Source organism: Pituophis catenifer, unplaced genomic scaffold, assembly GCF_029215685.1.
Source record: "Pituophis catenifer annectens isolate HBS135680 unplaced genomic scaffold, rPitCat1.0.hap2 SCAF_2, whole genome shotgun sequence".
NCBI lineage: Eukaryota > Metazoa > Chordata > Lepidosauria > Squamata > Colubridae > Pituophis > Pituophis catenifer.
The window spans coordinates 209,872,399-209,895,314 of NW_027256882.1; the positions used below are offsets into that span (position 1 = coordinate 209,872,399).

A 22,916-nucleotide genomic window follows, 5' to 3' on the forward strand; every position below is an offset into this window, starting at 1 on the left:
AGCGAAAGTATTATGTAAGAATCAATATATTACTTAGTGATAGATTTTTCATGCTAAGTAAATTGTGGTCTTTGAAGACCTGTAGGTAGGATGTCTTGATTTCTAAATGGAAATTCTTACATATTCTGTGTAGGAATTTTGGAACATATAAAACTGACCTCTAAAGTAAACTAGATACTTGGAGTCTACTTCTGTAGTATTTGTGAGATTGGCCCAGACCAGGTGAGTTTTGAAACTACCCAGGATCCTTCAGATAAGCTAGTTTATTAACCAATATCATTTTGGGATTTTTTTTTAATTCTCAAATTTTTATCTAAATGCATCTTGATTGTTGTATTAACAATTATCATACAGATGTAAGAGTTGACACAATCACTGCAACTTCATAATTGTCTTAGATTTGTATCCTAATGCCCCATATCCGAGCTTGGAATGATTTTTCCATAAAAAATCAGAAAATCTTACTTTTGGGAGGAAGTGCTTTCGTACTGTATGATTATACTATAGATGCAAAAGAATAAGGGGTAGGTTCTGAGTAGAATTAGAAAAACCTTGATTCTCAGACATGAAAAGGCCTCTTAGTCCCCGACAAGTTTGCTTTCTCTGGAGTTGAAATAAGAAATGCTGCCGAGTCCATCTTTCTTTGCCAGCTTTGGTTGGGGTAGTACCTTCAAAAATCCAGTAGGTTTCAGGAAAAGGAATCTGAAGATAGTTGCATGCTGCTGCCCAGATATTCAAAAGCATAAATGACTCTTTTTTCATATTCATGTTACCTCAAGAGGGACGGTGGGATCCCATTCTTGATGTCCCATCCTGTTTTTAAGGCTGCTAGAATACGTTAAGGATTTGAAATAAGCAAAAAAATATGTTTATGTTATTGGACTGCCTTTTTTTAAAAAAAATACCTCTAATACCTATAATTTTAAAAATGGTAAGGTACCATAAACTGGTTTAAAAGAATTTGACATGTCATAGAAGGCAGCTTTCTATTGACTTTGCCAGGCAGAACCATAACACTGAATGTAGATACAAGATCTTTTGTGATTCTGTTGTCTAGCAGCAGCATTTTTTTTTTTTTGGTACTAAGCAGGAATGTCAAATGTTGCCTTTTTTCCTTGAGTGTTTTGCAGAAGCCATGACAATTGTAAAAGTGCTAAGTCTCTCTAGACTTTTCAAACAAGAACTTCAATATTGAGAAATCTAAAGTCTACGTTTGCAGCAGCTGCTGTGCCAGATGTTTCCAAATAGAAATGTTGTTTTACTTATGCTGAAGACCTGGAGGGGAAATTTAGCTAAAGTGTAATTTTAAATAGTTTGGGATTTTTTTCACCCCTCTTCAAAATTTATTAACAAAAAACGTGCCTCTGTGAGAAACCAACTTACAATATTTTATTTAGAGGTTAGATACTTGTCCCTTGTTAAATTTGTAAACTTGAGAGGGAAAAAGTGGCCTTTGGAGTTTCCTCTGAAAACAATTGCACTATAAAACACCGTTGCCCAGATACGGGCATCTGTGCTGTTATATAATGCTGCTTTGTATACCTGGATTAAAGTGTGAAAATTTGACACTATAATACCCCTGCTGACTTTACAAAACTGTTTTATGTTGAAAGATTTCTAATGTTGCAAGATCTCCATTAAATTCAGTGCATTGAATTTTTGTATCTGGATGTTGCGTATGTACATGAATTAACTAAACACTTTTTTCCTGCGTAAGGAGAAACATTAAATAAATAAAGGAACATGAGTGTTCTTGGAATACTTGGTAATTCTGTTGCTGGAAGAGAGCCTACAGAGTGGGTTATCTCTATTTTGTTGAATTGTTCCTCTTACATTCCATTTTGAGGATTATTGTAATGTCTCTTCATGGTCTTTACAGCCCAGTTCCTGCCAGTCCAATTATCCATTGATTTCTTTCTTGCTAATGTCAAAGGCCATATTAATTCTTGCTTGGATTTAAAATATTTTTAATTCCATATTGGTAGTTCAAGAGAATGGTTGATTTTATAATCATAGGATTGGAAGGGCCCTGGTCTAATTCCCTGACCTAGGCAAGAGACCTTATGCCATCCTGGACAATTGGTAGTCCAATTTTTTCTTTAAAATTTCCAGGGATCGAGCGCCCACGATTCAGGGAGGCAAGCTGTTCCATTAATAGTTCTGTCAGGAAATTCTTCCTTAGTTCCAGGTTGGATCTCTCTCTGACAAACACCCAGCCACTGCTTCTTGTCCTACCTCAGGTAGGAATTGAAAATGATTTGATTACATGTGAACAGCCAATCCAAAAACCCAACTCCTTTGAGAAGTCCATAATGCTGGAAAACCTATTTGTGAAGGTTCCCCCAATGCAAAATATTACCATTGGGTATAAGGAATTGGCTTTATATATTAAGTTGTTGTTTTACAGTCTAAAGCATTATATGTAACAACTTTTTAAAAGAAGCTGATGGGTTTGTCTCCATCCTCTCAAGGGAGGACCAGGGCAAGGCAGACAATGTAAAAATAAAAAAATAATTTTATCCTCAAAACATTTAATTAACTATTAATATAGTGGCTGCTATGAACAGAGTGCCATTCAATTCCCCTAATAAAAGGTTAAATACATCATTACACCAGGAAAATGTACTAGTCCACGAATTCCTAAAAGGCTCCTGTTATAATGTACTGAACTTGAGATCATGCCAACCATAATTTTAGACCAGCATGTTACACATATTTAAGCCTCTTATACTATTTAGTATCTAAATTTGGATTGAATAAACCATAACACGAGTTATGCATATGAACCCAGCCAATATGAAATACAGTATATGCTGCATTAGCCAAAGGTAATAAACTGTCCCACCATTTAATACCAATTTCTGTTAAGTCTTTTTAGGCTACATAAAATTGGTAAAGTCTTTTTCTTTTCCAAGAGTGGGTCAAAGGTAAAGGCTTGTTTCACAGGCACTGCCCATTCAAACTGTCTATATATTTTTAGTCGAACATTTTTAGTCGAAATCTGGGATCTCCTATTTTCTGCTGGTGAGTTTGAAAGTGAATCAGACCCTCACAAAATGGCCCTGAAGATAATCATACTTGACCTGAAACTTGTTTCAAATGGAAGTTGCAGCTTCTCCCATTTCTTGCCTTCCCAGCATGCAATGCACTTCCACCTCATTTATTTATTCATTCATATGGCCAAGTGTTAGAGTTAAAGCAGCCTTCCCTTCTTCCCTTCAGCCATTTCCTCCTTTCCAGAAGGACCACTTTTCTAATAGTTTGGGACCTCCACCTCTGAGACAATAACTAAAAAGGCTTCAGGTAAGCCATTAAACCAGTTTGCTCATACATCAATCCACATTAGGTTCCTCTACTAAATAAAGCTAAGGAAATCCAACAGCAAATAAAGGCAGTATCTGAGAGGGTTTTATTACTAATACAAATATATGACAGATTTTGCTGCTATACAAAATCGCACTTCCATTTAAATTTAAAACGAGCACAGAGCTCGGAGTCGGACAATGTTACATACTAGTACACAATTTTATAGTCTTCTGATTATGTATTATATATTATTTATTTTTATATGATTGTGCACTCCTGGCCAGTAAGTAGTTTGCTTTATGGAAACAGGTAAATTTCATGGGTGTGATTTTGTTTCTTAAACCAATGCAAGCTTTTTTGTAATGAGAAAAAAATAAGAGATATTTACAGGTCTTTAAAATATTTCTAATCTAAATTAAGAAAAATAGCTACACTTACAGATTAACCCTTCTGTACCCTCACACTGTTGAGTACAGAGAATCTCTGGGCTCTATAGAAATAATATATGGATATTGCTATGCTAACAAAGAGGCATTTCTATATTTTAATTGCATCCCATTTTCTCTTTATAAATGTAGGCAAATCGTCAAGCTGGAAATATTTTTCAAACATCCACTGGTTTTTTCAGTCTCTTTTCTTTCTTGTTTAGTTTATCAGCTCTTTGTTGTCCAGCTCCAATATTTCCGTTCTGAGCCTGTGTGTATCGTGCCACAGTAGAAACACCATCCAAAAATTTGGTCTTGTACAACACATTTGCATTGTTGAACATACCGTCTTTCAATGAAACTACAATAAACTAGAAGAAAGAACAGAAAAATCAGGTTAAACTATTAAACTAGGCTTTCAGCTGAACATAGCATTTTGTAACTAGTTTTGAAACAGATAAAAAAAAAGTAAAAATAACCATGTTATCAAAATGTTAATGTACAAATTTTATCCAGGCTAGGCATCATCATAGCATGTGAAAACAAACAAGATACTTAAATAATACAAATCCATGCATATATTTAAATTATTTGTGTTGATACTTACAGAGTTTGAAACACTCAAAAATATTGCCTTTTTGAGCCTCTGATTAAAAAAAAAGTTTTTAAAAAGTTCACAACTCTGGAAATATCCTAGGACTATGCAATAGAAGGGTTAGCCATTTTGGGGGGGAAAAAGTCTCTAAGAAACATGTCCAGTTTTTTATTTGGGATATTAGAAAAAATACTTCAACTTTGCTGAAATAAAATAGCCAGAATATAGCATGATAGTGAGAGAAAGTTACCTACACCTCTCTGCACCTTGTAAAAACATGCATTAAAAAAGCAGAATCAACAAAGTGTAACTGCATAGATGGTCCTTGTTTAATAATTTGTTCAGCAACTGAACTTGTGATGTCAATGAATTAGTGGCATTTACAAGGCTCCCAGTAATTCCATGGACATATCCATGTCATCTTCTTTACAACAGTATGAAACTGGTTTGCTACTTCAGCACTTTTTTCGACTCTGCAGGCTAGTCTACAGGGCTGGGATTTCCTGTTGGTCTCCCATTCAAGTTCCAATTAGATTTGACCCCATTAAACTCTGAGAAGCAAAAATACAATAAATTCAAGCATCAACCAATGACTTATGGCAACTAAAATGAACTGTATCTTATGCAAATTGTGCCTTTACACAAAATGGATTCATTTTCTTTTCTTTTGCCTATATATATAGTGGCAGACCGCCAGAAGCTGAGAATAGAAAAAAAGTCATTTGTTTTATGTGAACGACAACCTAGGAGAATAAGGGATTCAATTCTGGAGCAAAGATGTATAAGCTGTTTGCCTGTAAAGCAGAGAAAATTAATTCAGGAACAGACTTTCCCTATGGTAAATAGAGAAAAGAACAGTTTCAAAACAGTGCATGAAGATGCTTTTGGTGAATTCTCGTTACCTGAGAATGTCTGAAATGGGTCCGAAGCATCTGCCCAATATTCTGAGTATGTGAAAGATCAAGGGCTGCATCCACTTCATCCAAGATGTAAATGGGAGCAGGTTTGAAGAGAAGCATGGCCAAAATTAAGGACAACGCTACAAGAGATCTAAAAATATAATATTTTTTTTTTAAAAAAGAACCATACAAAAAAAAGAATCCCATCAGAATGTTAACATCAAAGAAAATGTCTTGGGTTTTTTATCACCATAATTTCCTGAAACAAAATTCTTGTAACAATTTTAAGAATTATTTTTTCATTATATCTATCAAGCTGGACTGTTGATAAGAGTCTAATTTTTAAATTTCTCCTTTGAACTTTTGCTCCCTTCCCTCTTTGAATGCAGAATAAATTTTATTTCATTCTTAGTCTGAGTGTACTGTTTAATCCCTGGTGACATTAGCAGTTTGTCACTGTAAAAAAGTTGTAGGAACCATTTTTTAAAAAATGTTCAATGTTACCCGGAAATTTACAAAATATGAGGCACAGTTTGAAAACTGGAATTCATGTTGTGAATAACTGTATATTCTTCCAGGAATAAATATTAGACTTAAAACATCTATCAAAACAGCATGTATCCACAGTGTAGCTAAAGTCAGAAAATGTTTCATTTTATTTCTTTTACTTCATTTACATGTCATTCAATCCTAAAGATATTCAAGCAATAAAATATTATGGTTCATGCACCCAGTATCTGCTTGGAAGTAATCCTCCTCCAAACACCTTCATACTTTCTCTGGACGTATGCATTTTATATTTGCTGCAGTCAAATTAACTATGACCTTTGCAAGCTTTTGGAGAAATGCTGGAAGAATTAAAAAGAAAAACTTCAAGCCAGAGTTGTCTTATTTTGTTTGTTCTTCAAAAAACAGTACTAACCTTTGGCCTCCACTTAATTCAGTTAAATTTTCCTTCCAAGTGTTCCCCAGGGCAACTTTAAACTCCAAACCATCAAGGACTGTCTGCCCTTCAGGAGGTGACAGCATAGCATTGGCTCCTGGAAGAAGGGTGGAGAAAATGGATCCAAAGTCTTCATTTACCTAGAAAATTGAACATTCATGTCATCAGAGAAATTAATTTGCATCCAAGGAATATCATGGAATCTGCCGATTCAAAATTTTAGACCATTTTAGCCTACCAATATTATGTGAATTGATTCCTGCTTCTCAAATAGGGTTTCCTCTTACCCCTGGGCCTAAATATGCTCCAGGGAGTTCTTAAATTATTCCTTCAAATTTGATTTGTGTGTGTTTAAGAGGAGTTGAATCCACTAGCAGAGATGTTCGGGACCATGTGAATGATTCCTTCAACCTTTCCAAAAGTGGTGATGTCACCTTATTAAATATTTGGAGAATAATTATTTTAACTGTACCTAGTTTTTACTAAAATGAAATAAAATCTAATTTTGATCTTGATTTCTCCGATATTTTGGAATGTAGACCCAGCACATCAATGATTAATCAAAATGAGGCTACCAGGCACCCAAATGTGTATTCCTGCATTAGTAGGCATCATGTAATACAATTAAAGTCAGTAGATGATAATTTCTTGTTCACATAATTTTGTTTGATTGGACCTCTGGGCATGGTAGGTGGGATGGTAATTATCAGAATGCTACATCTTAATTAGTTAAGGATGTACCATTCTGAATGAAATTAAAGGATTAAAGGATGAAATAAGGCATGATCTTGAGTCTGTTGTAAAATCTTTGGCTAGGAAGCATAGAGACTTACTTTTTTCCATGCAATATTTAAAGCTTCATTTTTCTTTTGGTCAAGCTCCATAATTGTTGCAAGAATTTTAGATTTATCATTCTCAACAATTCTCTTCTTCTTCATCAAGTCATTGTACTGTACAAGAGGAGAATCAGGATTAGGCAGAGAAAATACAGGCTAATGATGTGCAAGGAACTGTTTTTGACTAGTCTAGGAAAGGATCTCTGTCACTCTTCCTTGATATCGCTGTTATCTATCAGAGAAAACCAGTCTTTGTAAATGCCTATCAAGCTACCATTGATTTACCATTGAAATTAATCAATTTCATGTAATTTAATTAGGGCATTCTGAAACCAGGCCTCTTAATCTTTTGAACATCTAGTTGTCGTTGAATATTTGATAATTAGAACTGAGGTTTGCATAGGCATTCACTAACAGGATTATTGATGAATGCCTACAATGAATTGCATGTGCAAACACTACCTAGATTGCCAAATGAACAAAAACCACATTGTTCCACATTATTCACAGCAATGCCAGAAATGGTACACAAATCTTCTCCAATATCGTACCCTCCAGATATTTCTAACTTCTAACTGTATGGCATCTAGGAATTGTGGATCTGGTTGCCCAGATTTGGAGAACATTAGATTGAGAAGACTCTTGTTTATGGTAGGGGTAAGGTTGGGGAGTGAAATAAGAGCAACTCAACTCTTTCTTCAGCTTCTGAAAGCATATTCATGGCTCTCATATTGACATTCCTGCCCAGCTTCTCCTTCTTCTCCTGCAGTTTCTGAAGCCTCTGCCCAGCTTCCTTTGGATTATTGGTTTTGAAATCATAAGCCGTGTTTGGCTGGCCAAAAAGATGTTTCTCTGAAGATATCCATTCATAGTCTGTAAGCATCTTAGCAACCTGTCAATATGCATAAAAGGAACAAGCAGAAAGCATTTGTAAATGTAAGTCAAGGCACAAATCAGCTGCCATGTTATCAGCATGGAGACCTCTAGATTGCATGGTGGGGCACACTAGTCAAAGCTTCAAAATCCCACACCATTTCTGTTGCAACTTTCGGGGGGAACTGAAATAATTAAATTTTTTGCTATTTTTGCTATTCCTTTCTCTATTTGCCTGTTTTGAAGAAAATATCTTTCTGCAGCATGCAGAATTGCATATGAGCAATTGTGGCATAAAATCAGATGGTCTTTATTGGATGTCCCATGTATCCACCACTGTATGCTCCTGAAAGTAGGAAAAATATGGGAGCAGCATTAAGGGTTTAAAAGTACGCCATTCTGGCCTTAAAACTGGCCATTCTGAATGTTCTAGGTACCGAATCAGCCAGGAGCTTCAGACCTGACCTCATATATATTTTTATTGAAAAGTTTTAGAGAATTTTACAAATATTTTCCCATCTCACCTTCCCCCTCCCTCCCCAACCCTCTCCCCCCAACTTCCCAGAGAAAAATACAGGGTATAGCATTCAACAAACATATACTAACATAAGCTAACCATCTACAGACTCCTATCTTCCTTTTGTGCTTTAACTCCCCTTTTACTTGACTAAATATAAGTACTTTTCTAAAATCTCTATTTTCATTCATAAACTATTTGAAACTTTTTAGTCCGATATTTGTTTTGAATATAGTCAATCCATCTTCTCCATTCCAAAATATATCTTTCATTTGAATAGTCCTTCAAATATGCTGAAATTTTGGTCTTGCTGCAGTTATTAAATTTAAAATCAAATTAGTCTCTATAACTGTACAATCTGTAATTATACCCAGCAAAAACAGCTGTGGGGTAAACTTTATCTTCTTTTTAAGAATGTTTTGCATAATCCACCATATTTTTATCCAAAATGATTTTTTTACATGTCCACCATATATGATAATACATGGCATCATCACACTCACACCTTCAACATTTAGATTGTAAACTTGGGTACATACGAGCTAACTTTTTAGGATCTAGATGCCATCTATAAAACATTTTATAAAAAATTTCTCTCAGATTTTGAGCTTGCGTAAATTTTACATTTCTAACCCATATTTTTTCCCATGTTTCCATCATTATTGGTTCCTCAATATTTTGTGCCCATTTTATCATACAATCTTTAACTAACTCCATTTCTGAATCTATTTCTATCAGTGTATTGTACAACCTTTTTATATGCATTTGACTCTGGTCTCTGATTTGTTTTACCAAGTTTTCATCCGTTTGCATGATACCAATTTTCTGATCCTCTTTCCATCTAGCTTGTAACTGTCCGTATTGAAACCAAGTTTGAATAATCCTTTCTTCTTTTAATACATTCAAAGACTTTAACTGTAACGTACCTCTTTCCATATTAAGAAGCTCTTTATATGTAATCACATCTTGTTTTTGTTCTACATTTATATTCTCTATCGCATGTCTGGGTACTGCCCATATAGGTATCTTATCTATAGGTATCTTTGTATTGATACTTTTTCCAGACACACAATAAAGCATTCCTTAATATATGGCTTTTAAAAGTCTTATCCACCTTCTTGTCATATAATAAATAGGCATGCCAACCATATAACAAGTCATATCCCTCAATACTCAAAATTCTTTCTTCTGTTAAATTAATCCAATCACTGATTGCTGATAGGGCAGCTGCTTCATAATATAATCTTAAATTGGGCATTTTGAGACCTCCTCTTTCACATATATCTTGCATTATCTTTAATTTTATTCTCAGTCTTTTCCCTGCCCAAACGAAATTATTAATACCCTTCTGCCATTCCCCCAAATTTGCGTCTTTTTTGAGTATTGGTATCATTTGAAAAAGAAATAAAAACTTAGGCAAAACATCCATTTTTATTGCTGCTATTCTTCCCAACAGAGACAATTGTCCATCTCTTTCTATATTTTTTGCCATAACAGTTCATAATTATACTTATATAATTTTACATTTGAAGTTGTAATATAAACCCCTAAGTATTTAATCTTTTTTACTATTTCGAATCGTGTTACTCTTTCTAGTTCTTCTTTTTGGTTTATAGTCATATTTTTAGCTATTATCTTTGTTTTTCGTGTGTTTATTTTAAATCCAGATACTTGTCCATATTGATTAATTATATCCATTAAACCTATAGCCGATTGCACTGGTTGGGTTAAAGTAACAACCAAGTCATCTTCGTAATCTGTAATCATAATGCCTAATTTTAATTCACTTTATTTTATCTGACCCATGTATTTTATTCAACAAAAGTTCTAAAGTCAAGATAAACAGTAGCGGAGACAGGGGACATCCCTGTCTTGTTCCTTTTTCAATTTTAAAGGTTTCTGTTAAACTACCGTTGATTATTATTTGTGCTGTTTGTTTCTGATATATTGCCTTAATAGATTGGGTAAAATAATCTCCAAACTGCATCTTTTCTATTATTTTCATTAAAAAATGCCAATTCAATTGATCAAATGCTTTCTCCGCATCCAAAAATAAAAATATGGAACGCTTCACGAATTTGCATGTCATCCTTGCGCAGGGGCCATGCTAATCTTCTCTGTATCGTTCCAATTTTAGTATATGTGCTGCCGAAGCGAGCACCTGACCTCATATATATTGATACCTCTTGAAACAGCCCATTTTCATATTAAGAACACCCCATGGAATATTTTGCACACACCTAGGCAACAGCATCTTTCCAAGGTAATAAAGATGCAATTTCTCAGACTCGGTTTAGCATTTTATCTGTTTCTATAAATGGAGTGTTCACTGATTTGGCTACTCAATTACAGATGTTTTCCAGTCAGGTAACAACATGAAGGTACAAACAATTTTAAGTCAAGAAATACACTTTGGTGGCTGAGGTCCATACAAGGAAGTCCAATCTGGTGTGCGGGGTGGCCCTAGATTTAAATCTTAGTATAATGAAATTGAATAGAATTAATATAAAATTTCTCCTCATGTATTTAAAAAATATTCTCTTCAGTCATAATTAAAAATTGCACCATAATATGGTGGCAACTATTGGAAGAGTTTTAGTGGCCAAAGCCAAGCTTGTGAGTAACTGCAAGTTGTGTACCTCATTTTAGAGTTGGGGGGATATGCTTTGAAATATGTGAGGAGCATGTTTTTATTGACATGAAATATTAACATTATGAACTATAACTGTTGGCAGGGAAATAGATGTAACATGAACTTACTTTTGCTGAAGCATCCAAAGCCTCCCGTTTGTGTTTACTGATGTTGTGTTCTAGCTCTTTAATTTTAAGTTGCGATTCATTATTCTGTTCTTTATATTTTACGGCCTCTGCAGATTTGCCTTTAATTGCTTTATCTTGAGCTAGCACCATCGCTTTTTGCTTTGCCAGTTCTTCTTGCGCTTTCTTCACAGATTCCTGAAGAGATATAACAGAAAGCTCCCCAGTCACACTACCACTAAAAGGATAGGTCAATTTTTTTTTATTTTTAAGTTTAAATCTAAAAAATTGCAAGAAATTGAATTAGCTAGCTGGAGATTCTGTGGTAGGCCCATTTAGAGGGCAAGATCTGGACCTCTAGTTATAAACTCAGTGCTGTATATGAAATAAAGACCAATTTCTAATAACTACAGTAAGATTTGCCAACAAGATACTTAGGGCACAATGAGTTGTTCACCATGAAAGACTAAAAGCATTTAATATTCTAAAAGCTTCACACACAAAAAATAGTTCTGTATTCTAAGGTAAAGGTAAAAGTTCCCCTCAAACATATGTGCTAGTCTTTCCTGACTCTAGGGGGTGGTGCTCATCTCCGTTTCAAAGCCGAAGAGCCAGCACTGTCCAAAGACATCTCCGTGGTCATGTGGCTGGCATGACTAAATGCCAAAGGCGCACGGAATGCTGTTACCTTCCCACCAAAGGTGGTCCTTATTTTTCTACTTGCATTTTTTACATGCTTTCGAACTGCTAGGTTGGCAGAACCTGGGACAAGTAATGGGAGCTCACCCCATTACGCGGCACTAGGGATTTGAACCGCTGAACTGCCGACCTTTCAATCAACAAGCTCAGCATCTTAGCCACTGAGCCATCACATCCCTTTCTCTGTGTTCTAGATAAGGCACATTTGGTTAAGAGCCAGTTTGGTCTACTGGTTAAGGCACCAGGCTAGAAACCAAGACATATGAATTCTAGTCCCACCTCAGGCATGAAAACTGACTGAATGACCTTGGAACAGTCACCCTCTCTCATCCCAACCCACCTCACAGGGTTGTGAGTTGTGATAAAGGCGAGATAAAAATAAATGAATACATTCAGTATTTATTTTAGTAGTTCAGAAAAAGACTAACCTTATTTTTTGCTACCTCAGCTGATATGGTCTCAATTTGTTCTTGGAATGATTTAATGGCTTCGTTCACAGCCTCTATTTGTTGGTCATAGGAAACTGCTTCCTGTTTTAGTTCTTGAAGTTCCAAAACAAGTGCTTCAACCTCCTAAAAAATATAATGAAGATATTAACAATATAATCTTATTCACACCTACGGGAGAGTGAGTGCTGCCAAGTACAATGGGATGTCTGTATTATTAGCATTTAAAGGTTTGAGCTGCATACATAATATTTATTCAAGCTAATTGTATGGTGTGGTATAAATGCGGATCTCAGGGAGGAATTACATTTCGTTACATTAATGCAGGACTTCACTTCCAGTTTCAGTTTCTTGTTCCGTTATCTAAGAAGGATTCTTCGTATCTCATATCGGGACCATGTCACAAACGAGGAAATTCTACAAAGGAATAATTCCCAAAGACTCTCTGAGATAGTGGCAGAACTAAGAATGCGCTTTGCTGGACATGTGCTCTGCATGAGTAAGCAACATCCAGGAAAGACCATAATCAATTGGATACCACCAGATGGTTGGAGAAAAAGAGGAAGACCAAAGAAAATCTGGCACCAAACATTTCAGGAAGATCTGGAAAACATCAGCCTTAAATGGAAGAATGGGGAGATTGTAACTGTAAACTGAAAACTATGGGGTACGCTTGTAGACTAATGTGCTCAGCACAGGACATCATCATCTTTATTATCGTCATCACAACATTAATGCAAAATTTGCATTTCCATATCTAGTTCCTTAAAAGGGATGCAAAGCTTAATTTTAAGATATATTTATTTTCTCCTTGTGTAATGTATAAATCCATTGTTTGTCAGCCTTACCTGAATTAAGTTCAGATTGTAGATAATGTAGAAGATAAAACAAGCTGATATCAAGGGAGTTGATACCATCAAAGAATCCCAAATAAGCTTTTAAGAAATCTCAAGCTTCCCTTGGCCATTAATAACCAGTTCAAAACAAGACAAGAAAAGCCAGTTTCCTAAATTCTGCTTATACCCTGAAACCCAACTCATACATATGTATGCACCCTAGCACTCCTCCAAGTGAACTGAGAGTATCAAGATTGATTTCGGGAACATCACAGATTTGGTTCATAAATCATCACTTCTGCAGTTCTGATGGTTCCCCACTGATTTTCTTTATCAGTTACAAAATCTGTTGTTTAAGCTGAACAAGGTAGAACGATCAAAGTTACATTATATACCATTAATTATCATTAATTCAAGGGCAACCCGTTATTTAGAATTTTCTGTTTTCTATTTAGCTTAACGCTATGAGAGGAACGTAGCTTTGCCTTCAAGGAAAAAAAAGATAGTACTATATGCATTTTTTAATATATATATATATATATATATATATATATATATATATATATATATATATATATATATATATATATATATAAAGTTTCTGGGCTTTTTGTATCTTGCTGACAAACAGCAACTCTGTGCTGCTCATTGGGAGACTCAGATAGCTATTTCTGCCTTGTAAGGCGTCATCAGTGAGCCACACCCTCTTCTCAAGTATCCTCCCTGTAAAGGTACAATGTTTCTTTTTCGTAGGCTTTTATGTGCATATTCTTTCTAGCCAGGTTTTACCTACGTAAGCTTGAGAAGAGGGTGTGGCTCACTGATGACGCCTTACAAGGCAGAAATAGCTATCTGAGTCTCCCAATGAGCAGCACAGAGTTGCTGTTTGTCAGCAAGATACAAAAAGCCCAGAAACTTGTGAATGAGATTTCACAGAACGGGCTAGAAGCTTCATCTATGGTTTTTATTAACAAGTGTAAGGAGCTCTCTCATTCCTGGGCCCGCAGCACCCAATCAGATGCAGAGTTGATGTCTACACATGGCAGCAAAGAGAAGCACAAATGAATGTAAGGTTTAAAGAATAAGGGTTAGGATTCAAGAAGAAATCTTAACGAAGCCACAATAGATATGCCCATCCAAACTGTTAAGTGAGACTCGGGGGGAAATTTTGTAAGGAAACAGGCCAGATTCTGAATATATCCTAAGTAAAATAAACTACTTTTCTTTTGCTAGTACAGATAGAAAGAGTCAGTTTGGTGGAGTGGTTAAGGCACCAAGCTACAAAATAGATAGAAGATCTAGTCCTGCTTTAGGCACAAAATCAGCTGTGTGACTTGGGCTAGTCCCTCCTTTTCAGTCCAAGGGAGGACACAAATCACTTCTGAAATGAAAAACGTAGGGGATTGCATTAGATTTTCCCTCCTCCATCCACAGCTACCTAGGAAAGATTCTCTCTTTCCTTTATTCAGAACGATGTTATATTTTTCCTAGGAAGATTCAAAAAAACAAAAATTTATCCCTAGCCATTTAATCTCAAGGAGAAATATCTGAAATAGGCAAGGGGATCAAGTCATAACTCAGCGATGAAGCAGCTTCTGATCCAACAGGGTTCTTTGTAGCTTACATTGTAAGTAATGACAACTACTAATATGTGTTATCATTGCAACTAAATCCTCAACCAAGTCAGTTTTAATAGTGGTAAAATGGAAGAGAGAGGGGAAAGATGAGAGTGCTGAAAGCCAAGACTTCAGACTAATACCTTAATATTTACATAATCTTTAGCTGTTATATTATAGAACAATTGATCAGTAGAATGACTTGCCTCCAGAAGTTGTGGGTGCTCCATCACTGGAAGAGATTAAAAGTCATTTGTCTGAAATGGTATAGGGCAGGGGTATCAAATTCAAAACCCAGGGGCCAGATCCGTCCCACAGGGTGCTTAGATGTAGCCCGTGGGGCCACCCTGGAAACAGGGAAGGACCAGCCCGCAGTGCCTCTGCCAACGAAAATGGAGCTTGGGAGGGCTGCATGCAACCCTCCCAAGCTGTTTTCTCTGGCAAAAGGTTGCAGGAGGCCGTCGCAACTGAAAACGGAGCTCGGGAGTCCATTTTCATTGGCAGAGCGCTTGGGCTACCACAGGTGCCCCCGATACGAGTGACATCGAGCTGGCCAAGCCCACCCCGGCCCTCCAAGGTCAAACACAACCCTGATGCAGCCTTCAATGAAATCAAGTTCGACACCCCTGGTCTGAAATGCTCAAGCAGAGGGTTGGACTAAAAGATCTCCAAGGTCCCTTCCAACTCTGTTATATTTTAAGAGATGACACAAAGTACCAAACAGAGCTGCTCGTCCTTCAGCATAAATTCTTTCAGAAACTTGAACACAGATAAAGATTAAAAAAAAAAAAGAATCTATTTGCCGATTGAGTCTTTTTCTTTTTTAGGCTGGCCTTATAGTGGCATTGCTATCAACTGTTTACCTGTCCTTTTTCCTTCATCTTTTTGGTGGAAGCATCAGCCTTTTTCTTGACTCCGTCCAGTTTCTGCTGGGCATTCTTCAGTTCTTTCTCCCTTTCTGCTTCAGCGTTTTTCATTTTATTTTCCAGCACCTTCAGTTTTTCCTCAGCCTTTTTTTGCACTTCTTTTGTTTTCTTTAGCGTCTCCTCACTTTCCTCTAAAAACAGAGATTGTTTTGATCGTAGCTTTTAAACAGAAAAGTTACACAGCAGAAAGCAAAATATCCCTTTCTGAAATTTAGAAAAAAAATTAAATATTACTATTCTATCTAAAATAATAATCCAATGTCATCATTAATACTTTAAAATAATTTTAATTATGGCTTTTTTCCCATTTTGGGCTTGCGGTACTTAAATTCTATTTAGATTATTTTATTTGCTTAAAATGTTTGAAGTGTTTGATTCAAAGCCAACTTTTCTTCCTGAGCAACATCTATAGGTTGCAATTCAAGACAGTAACATTTTTGTAGTATTTATAACTGTTTTCTTCTCACCAATGGTTTTTTTCAGGGTATCCAGTTCTTCCTGATGCTTGTGATAAGTACTTTGTTGTAACTTGGTTTGTAACAGGTCAACTTCTTCAGATTTCATTTCCCATTGTTGCTTCAGTTGATGATACCTTAACAGATGTAATAATTTTAAAACATTTTTATATTCCAACAAAGCTTTTATACATTTAAAAATGGTTCGTTATTTTCTGAGTATGAACACAACGTTCCAAAATCATGTACAGCATGCTTTAATTTTGTCAGATTTATAATCAAGAAGATACATAAAAGTATTATTTGATAAGGGTGCACGTAGTTGTTAGCTTTCAAAAGCAAAACTTTTATCGATAGTCCTCACTTAATGACTATTTGTTTTATGACTATGCATACCGTGTTTCCCCGAAAATGAGACCCTGTCTTATATTTTTTTGAACCCTGAAATAAGCACTTGGGACTTATTGCCATGCACTCAAAAGCCCGATTGGGCTTATTATCAGGGGATGTCTTATTGGGGGGAAACAGGGTAGTTATAGCACTCAATAAGTTAGTTATGGCCAATTCTTGAAATGACAGCCATAGCAGTGACCCCGCAATCACGTCATCAGAATTAGATGTTTAACAGCCTATTTGCATTTGAGTGCAGGAGATACTTCGATAGCCCTTACCCACTTATCTTCCCACCCACCCCAATATCTGCCCATTTAGCTATCCTGTACTCTGCTGCCACCCTAGCTGGCCTTCACCATATATATAAATTTGTATACTGCCCTTCTCCTGGTGGACTCAGGGCGGTGCACAGCCAAGTAAAAAACATCCAATACAAAATTTAAAAATTTAAAAGAATTATACCCTTTGGCCAAAAATTAAGAACCTTACGACTAAAACCCATTAAACAATTAAAAATCTAATATCTCAAAAACGGGGGGGGGGGGGGTGTTCATGCCAGCCCTGCTTGATGGAAGAGAAAAGTTTTTAGGGCACGGCGAAAAGCCCGGAGATCTGATATCCTCCGTATCTCCGGGGGCAAATCGTTCCAGAGGGCAGGTGCTGCCACAGAGAAGGCCCTCCCCCTGGGGGTGGCCAGCCGACACTGCCTAGCTGACAGCACCCTGAGGAGTCCCTCTCTGTGGGAGCGTACTGGCCGGTGGGAGGCTATTGGCGGCAGAAGGCGGTCCCCATCTTCCTCCTCCTGCTGATGCTGGCCCTTTGCAAGGCCATCTGCTGCATTACAGAGACCTCATGAGACCTTGCCTTGTCCAGGCACACTTCATCAACAGCACGAGGAAGAAGGCAGTGAAAATCAGCTGGGGCCAGCAAGGAGTGGCAGAGACAGGCAGCGGTGGGTAAGGGGATAGCCAAAAAGGCAAAGATGGGGATGAAATGGGGGAGTTGAAACAGAGGCGAGCATGGAAAGGCAGGAGAGGCATGAGATCCTTGCCCAACGGTACAGTCTTCGCCTAATGATTACCAGAACTGATGTTGCTAAGCGGGGCAGTCATGTGATGTAACCTGAGGACTACCTATATACGAATTTTAAGTTTAATGTTTTTACAGATTTTTGTCTAGAAGAGATCCACTTTTTTTAAGTATTAATTTATATAAACTAATCATACTGAACTATCTTCCTATTCCCAGAGATCCTGGGTAAAATAAATTGGTCAGTGCGTACTTTTCAAGAGTCACCTGTAGACTTGCTATCTCTTTTCCCGTCATCTGTAGCTCAGCCTCTTTTGCTTTCAATTCGTCTTGTGCTTCTTTCATTTCTTGAAGTTTGGACAAAACTGAAGCGGCCTGAGACCGTGCACCTGGTTTACAAAAGATAGAGTTGCATACATGAAAACTAGTTCAAATATGAGTTGGAGTATTTCTTATTTGTTCAAACTTCTGCACATAAATCCTTTGGATTCCAGACAAATGTCATAATATTGAATCTGTGATACCTGGGCTACATAAATTCCCACAGCAGCTGACTGTCATGATACATACAGGATGGTATTGGTGGATTATGAAGATCCTAGAATGATCTATCCAAGAGTCTGTAGAGATTCTCAGTCATCCAGGTCATGGTTGTCCCAAAGGTGCTTTTTCAGGAGGCAACTGGACTTTCTTTTGAAGATGTTTCACTTCTCATCCAAGAATCTTTTTCAGCTCTGAAGGATAGTGGGGAATGGAAGGATTAATATTCCCCTTGCAGACAGCTGGTCATTTGCATCTTTTAGAGGGTCGTTGAACCACTTGGAGGGTTATCTGTGTCCTCAGGGTCACCTGAGTAGTGCTCCTAGTTCCTGTAGTCTGCAATTTTTCCTCTGGAAATCCATTCCTACTCCAGCACCATTCAAAGGGTGTTCATCCCAAATTGTATAGCTAAAGGTCTGTAGAGATAAACCTCCAAGTGCTTCACCGCCCTCTAAAAGGATGCAAATGACCAGCTGTCTGCAAGGGGAATATAAATCTTTCCATTCCCCACTATCCTGCCAGAGCTGAAGAAGCTTCTTGGATGAGAAGGAAATGTCTTCAGAAGAAAAAAACAAGGAAGTCCAGTTTCCTCCTGAAAAAGCATCTTTGGGACGATCTATCCAAGACCCTCACTCCAGGGATGAAATTCAGCAGGTTCTAACAGAGTCTTGGTAGTACAGTGGTCTAAAGCACCCTGTTATTAAGACCAGCTGCCTGCAGTTACTGCAGGTTCGAATCTCGCCAGGCTCAAGGTTGACTCAGCCTTCCATCCTTTCTAAGGTAGGTAAATTGAGGACCCAGTTGTGGGGGCAATAAGCTGACTTTGTATAAATATACAAAAGGATGAAGGCTATTGCTTAGCGCATTGTAAGCCACCCTGAGTCTCCGGAGAAGGGCAGCATATAAATCAAATTAAAAAAAAAACAAACCAGGTCCTGAAAAACCGGTAGCGGAAATTTTGAGTAGTTCAGAGAACTGGCAAATACCACCTCTGGCTGGCCCCAGAGTGGGTAGGAAATGGAGATTTTGCAATATCCTTCCTCCAGGAGTGGGGAGGGACTAGAGATTTTGCAATATCCTTCCCCTGCCATGCTCACCAAGCCACGCCCACAGAAACAGTAGGGAAAAATTTTGAATTTCACCCCTGCCTCACTCTGTAGCGTAATAGGTTGGCTACACAGATGAATTTACACGTGTAGGTTTTGGACAAGCAGATAAATGCAGTTATAAATGCAGTAAAAGAAAAGACTCGATGTTTTCCTTAAATATAACAGAGACATGTCTAAAGTATATTGTAGGAAAGAATAGAAAATTAGCCAGTACCTCCACTCAGTGTGCCCTGAGGATCAAACGTGTCTCCACCTAGAGTGACTGTTTTGGTCATTATCCTTTTGTCAAAGGTGACTCTCTTGGCATTATCCATGTTATCGCAGACCAAGGCCTGCCCAAAGACATACTCCATTGCCTTTTGGATTTCAGAATCGTAGCCCACCAGACTAAGGGCCACATTAACATTGTCATCACCAACCTAGTACAAATGGAGAAAGGACAAGCTTCAGGAAAAGAAGGCCTGACTCAGAATTTATTTTTCCTAAATTCTACGACATAAGACAATTGTATAGAGCAGTGTTTCTCAACCTTGGCCGCTGGACGATGTGTGGACTTCAACTCCCAGAATTCCCCAGCCAGCCAAGCTGGCTGGGGAATTCTGGGAGTTGGAAGTCCACACATCGTCCAGCGGCCAAGGTTGAGAAACACTGGTATAGAGATTTGTTTTTCAGCTTACGGTCATTATATCAGTCTACTGCTGGTCAGGCAGAAGCTATTTATAAACGTAGGCCAGACTGCATCCTGGTGTGGTAATTGGGGATATACAAAACGCAGCATTGAAATTTGATGTCAAGGAAGTCTGTTTGCCTCCTGGAATGCCTCATATTCAGAATCCTGCAAGCCATTTTCTCTTCTGGGATATTTATTTGTGGAAAATTACAATGTTTTTGTAACAAACGGATGAAAATATTCCAGGGGAAAAAGGAAAAATTCCCTCCCTAGAATAATGCATTTGCACTCAGTGGTAATTGCAACTCCCAGCATTCAGTTGCTGGTTCGGAATTCTGGAAGTTGTGATCCCCACGGATCTGAGGAACACTCTTTGGAAAGGGTTAATGAACCCCATCTATTTTAATCTCAAAGCTACCGTTGCCAAGACAATCACTTTGCAATTGAAATATTAAATTTAATATTATCATTAAAATAAAATAAAAACTTTGATGGAGATATGTATTAAGAAAAATAAAGAACAAGAAAATACATATTAAAAATAATTGTCTGGGTTCATAACATGTGGAAAGCTGAGAAAGAGAATTAAAAAAAAACTAGTATAGAAATACGTTCAAAACCCCTACAAAAGAAAATATACCAAGGTTTTGGCCACTTTGATAGTTTCTTTTCCAATACATCTCGATGAAATTTTATTCAGTGGAATAATAGTATATCGACGCTTCAGTTCTCCTTTTTCTAACAGTTTTTTCCCAGTAACCTAAAGAGAAGAATTAAAAAAAAATTGCTCACATATTTACTAACCCATTTTACCTGCAGCTGCAGGTAAAATTTATTACAGTAATAAAAATATATGATGATGATGATGATGATAATTATAATTATAATAATAATAATAATAATTATTATTATTATTTATTTATTTATTTATTTATTTATTTATTTTATTAAAATTTATATGCCGCCCTTCTCCCGAAGGACTTGGGGCGGCTCACAACAGTAAAATCACAATAAAACAGCAATAATAAATAAGATTAAAAGATTCAATTAAAATCCCACAATTAATTAAGAGTCTTAAAGAACCTGGATACCTCAGCAGACTAATGCATTGTAATTTAACTCCAGCTGTCTGCAATTAGTAAGTTCGAATCTTGCCAGGCTCAAGGTTGACTCAGCCTTCCATCCTTTCTAAGGTAGATAAATTGAGGACCCAGTTATGGGGGCAATAAACTGACTTTGTAAAATATACAAAAGTATGAAGGCTATTGCTTAATGCATTGTAAGCTGCCCGGAGTCTCCGGAGAAGGGCGGCATATAAATCAAATTAAAAAAAAAAACAATTAAAACTCCCAAAACAGAATCAGACAATTTGCTTAAAAAGCCATGTCTTCAGGTCTTTGCGGAAGGAACGGAGATCAGGGGCTGTCACGCAGTCCTAAATGCTTGGGAAGTGTTCGACTAGTGATTTGGAATACGAAATCCAGCATGGTTATCTCGTCTGCTGTGTATATTGTCATTTTGCGTATAATAATAATAACAACAAAAACTTTATTGTCATTGTACGTGTATTCACAGTATACCCATACAACGAAATTCACTTAACGCCCAAAAACCAAGTCCAACACACATAACAATCCCCAAACACACCCCCACCCACCACAATTCCCCACCCATAAACCACCCAAACATCCACACAACAGACCAAGTAATGCTGTCCAACAGCTCACTGATGGTGGCCCTTTAGTTCATTGTTGAGTGCAATTATAGCTCTGGGATTAAAAACTATTCAGAAAAATATAGTGTTAAAACTATATAGTTTTTTAAAACATTAGGATTCATCTAACTTATTAATAACTATATACAATATTATGTACATTGTACAGGTAGTGCTCGACTTATGATCACAATTTGACCCAACATTTCTGTTGCTAAGCGAATCAGTTGTTAAGTGAATTTTGCCCTATTTTACAACCTTTCTTGCCACATTTGTTAAGTGAATCAATGCAGTTGTAAAGTTAATAATACGGTTGTTAAGTGGATCTGTCTTCCCCACTGACTTGGTTTTATGGATCGCAAAAAGCGATCACATGATTCCGGGACACTGCAACTGTCAGAAATATGAACAAGCATCTGAATTTTGATCACGTGACCATGGGGATGCTGCAAGGGTCTTAAGTGTGAAAAACGGTCATAAGTCACATTTTTCAGTGCGATTGTAACTTTGAATAGTCATTAAGTGAACTGTTGTAAGTTGAGGATTACCTGTATATTTTTGACATGCACAAACTCTGTCTACACCAGGTATGTCAAACTGGCAGCCCACAGGCTGGATGCATCATGTGCAGGCCACGCCCACCCCAACTCCGTGAAGGGGCAAAACATTGTGAAACATCACATGACGGCATGACGCCGCAAGTTTGACACCCATGCTCTACACAAACACTATATGCAAGTTATAAAATATAGTTTGAATGGTGATCTTAAACATTACAAAAATAATACAATTCTGAGTAATTGCTCAGATACCAAACAAGAAGAATATTATATAACAAAGAAGATAGAAAGGGGAGGGGAGTAGAGGGTAGGAAGAAGAGAGGGAGTGACAGGAAGGGAAGAAAGGGAAAAGGAGAGGAAGGAAGGAAGGACAGGGGACAGGAGTAGGAGAGAAGGTCAGAAGGGGGAAAGAAGAGAGGGGTGGGGGAAGGAAGGGGAAGGAGGGAGGGAGGAGAGGAGGAAGGAGAAAGTAGGAGAGGAGAGGAGGTTGGGAAGGAAAGAAAGGAGAAGAAGGTTTGTTGCAAAACGAGGGAAGAAAAGGTAGAAGAGCAATTCCGAATGTAATTAAAATGTCTTTATTTTAATGCTTTCTTTAAGGAAAATATATACACGTATGATTAATTATGTATAAGAAAATGTGCATTTTATATTATGTGTATAAAAAATAAAACTGAAAAAACTTTTCAAAAATAATACAATTAAGAAGTAAGCATTATTTTATGCATTACTTTTTTAATTTATCAGAATCATTATATGCTTAAGCAATTACGAG

General features: G+C 37.1%; 1 protein-coding gene and 1 non-coding gene across 2 annotated transcripts in view; both read right to left on the reverse strand.

Moving 5' to 3' along the window:
* Nucleotides 1-3,500: 3,500 nt before the first annotated feature.
* SMC2 (structural maintenance of chromosomes 2) overlaps nucleotides 3,501-22,916 on the reverse strand; it is a 29,352-nt gene continuing 9,936 nt past the window's right edge. The window contains exons 13-24 of the mRNA XM_070935498.1: nucleotides 20,511-20,630; nucleotides 19,415-19,619; nucleotides 17,805-17,940; nucleotides 16,142-16,266; nucleotides 15,612-15,805; nucleotides 12,279-12,422; nucleotides 11,155-11,349; nucleotides 7,696-7,896; nucleotides 7,002-7,118; nucleotides 6,148-6,308; nucleotides 5,229-5,376; nucleotides 3,501-4,102 (exon numbers count right to left, since the gene is read on the reverse strand). Coding sequence (XP_070791599.1) covers nucleotides 3,911-4,102; nucleotides 5,229-5,376; nucleotides 6,148-6,308; nucleotides 7,002-7,118; nucleotides 7,696-7,896; nucleotides 11,155-11,349; nucleotides 12,279-12,422; nucleotides 15,612-15,805; nucleotides 16,142-16,266; nucleotides 17,805-17,940; nucleotides 19,415-19,619; nucleotides 20,511-20,630 — 1,938 coding nt within the window. The 3' untranslated portion in view covers nucleotides 3,501-3,910. The remainder of the gene's footprint in view (nucleotides 4,103-5,228; nucleotides 5,377-6,147; nucleotides 6,309-7,001; nucleotides 7,119-7,695; nucleotides 7,897-11,154; nucleotides 11,350-12,278; nucleotides 12,423-15,611; nucleotides 15,806-16,141; nucleotides 16,267-17,804; nucleotides 17,941-19,414; nucleotides 19,620-20,510; nucleotides 20,631-22,916) is intronic.
* LOC139313520 (U6 spliceosomal RNA) lies at nucleotides 10,449-10,555 on the reverse strand. Its single transcript, XR_011600124.1, has one exon. It is a non-coding gene; the product is annotated as a U6 spliceosomal RNA (small nuclear RNA).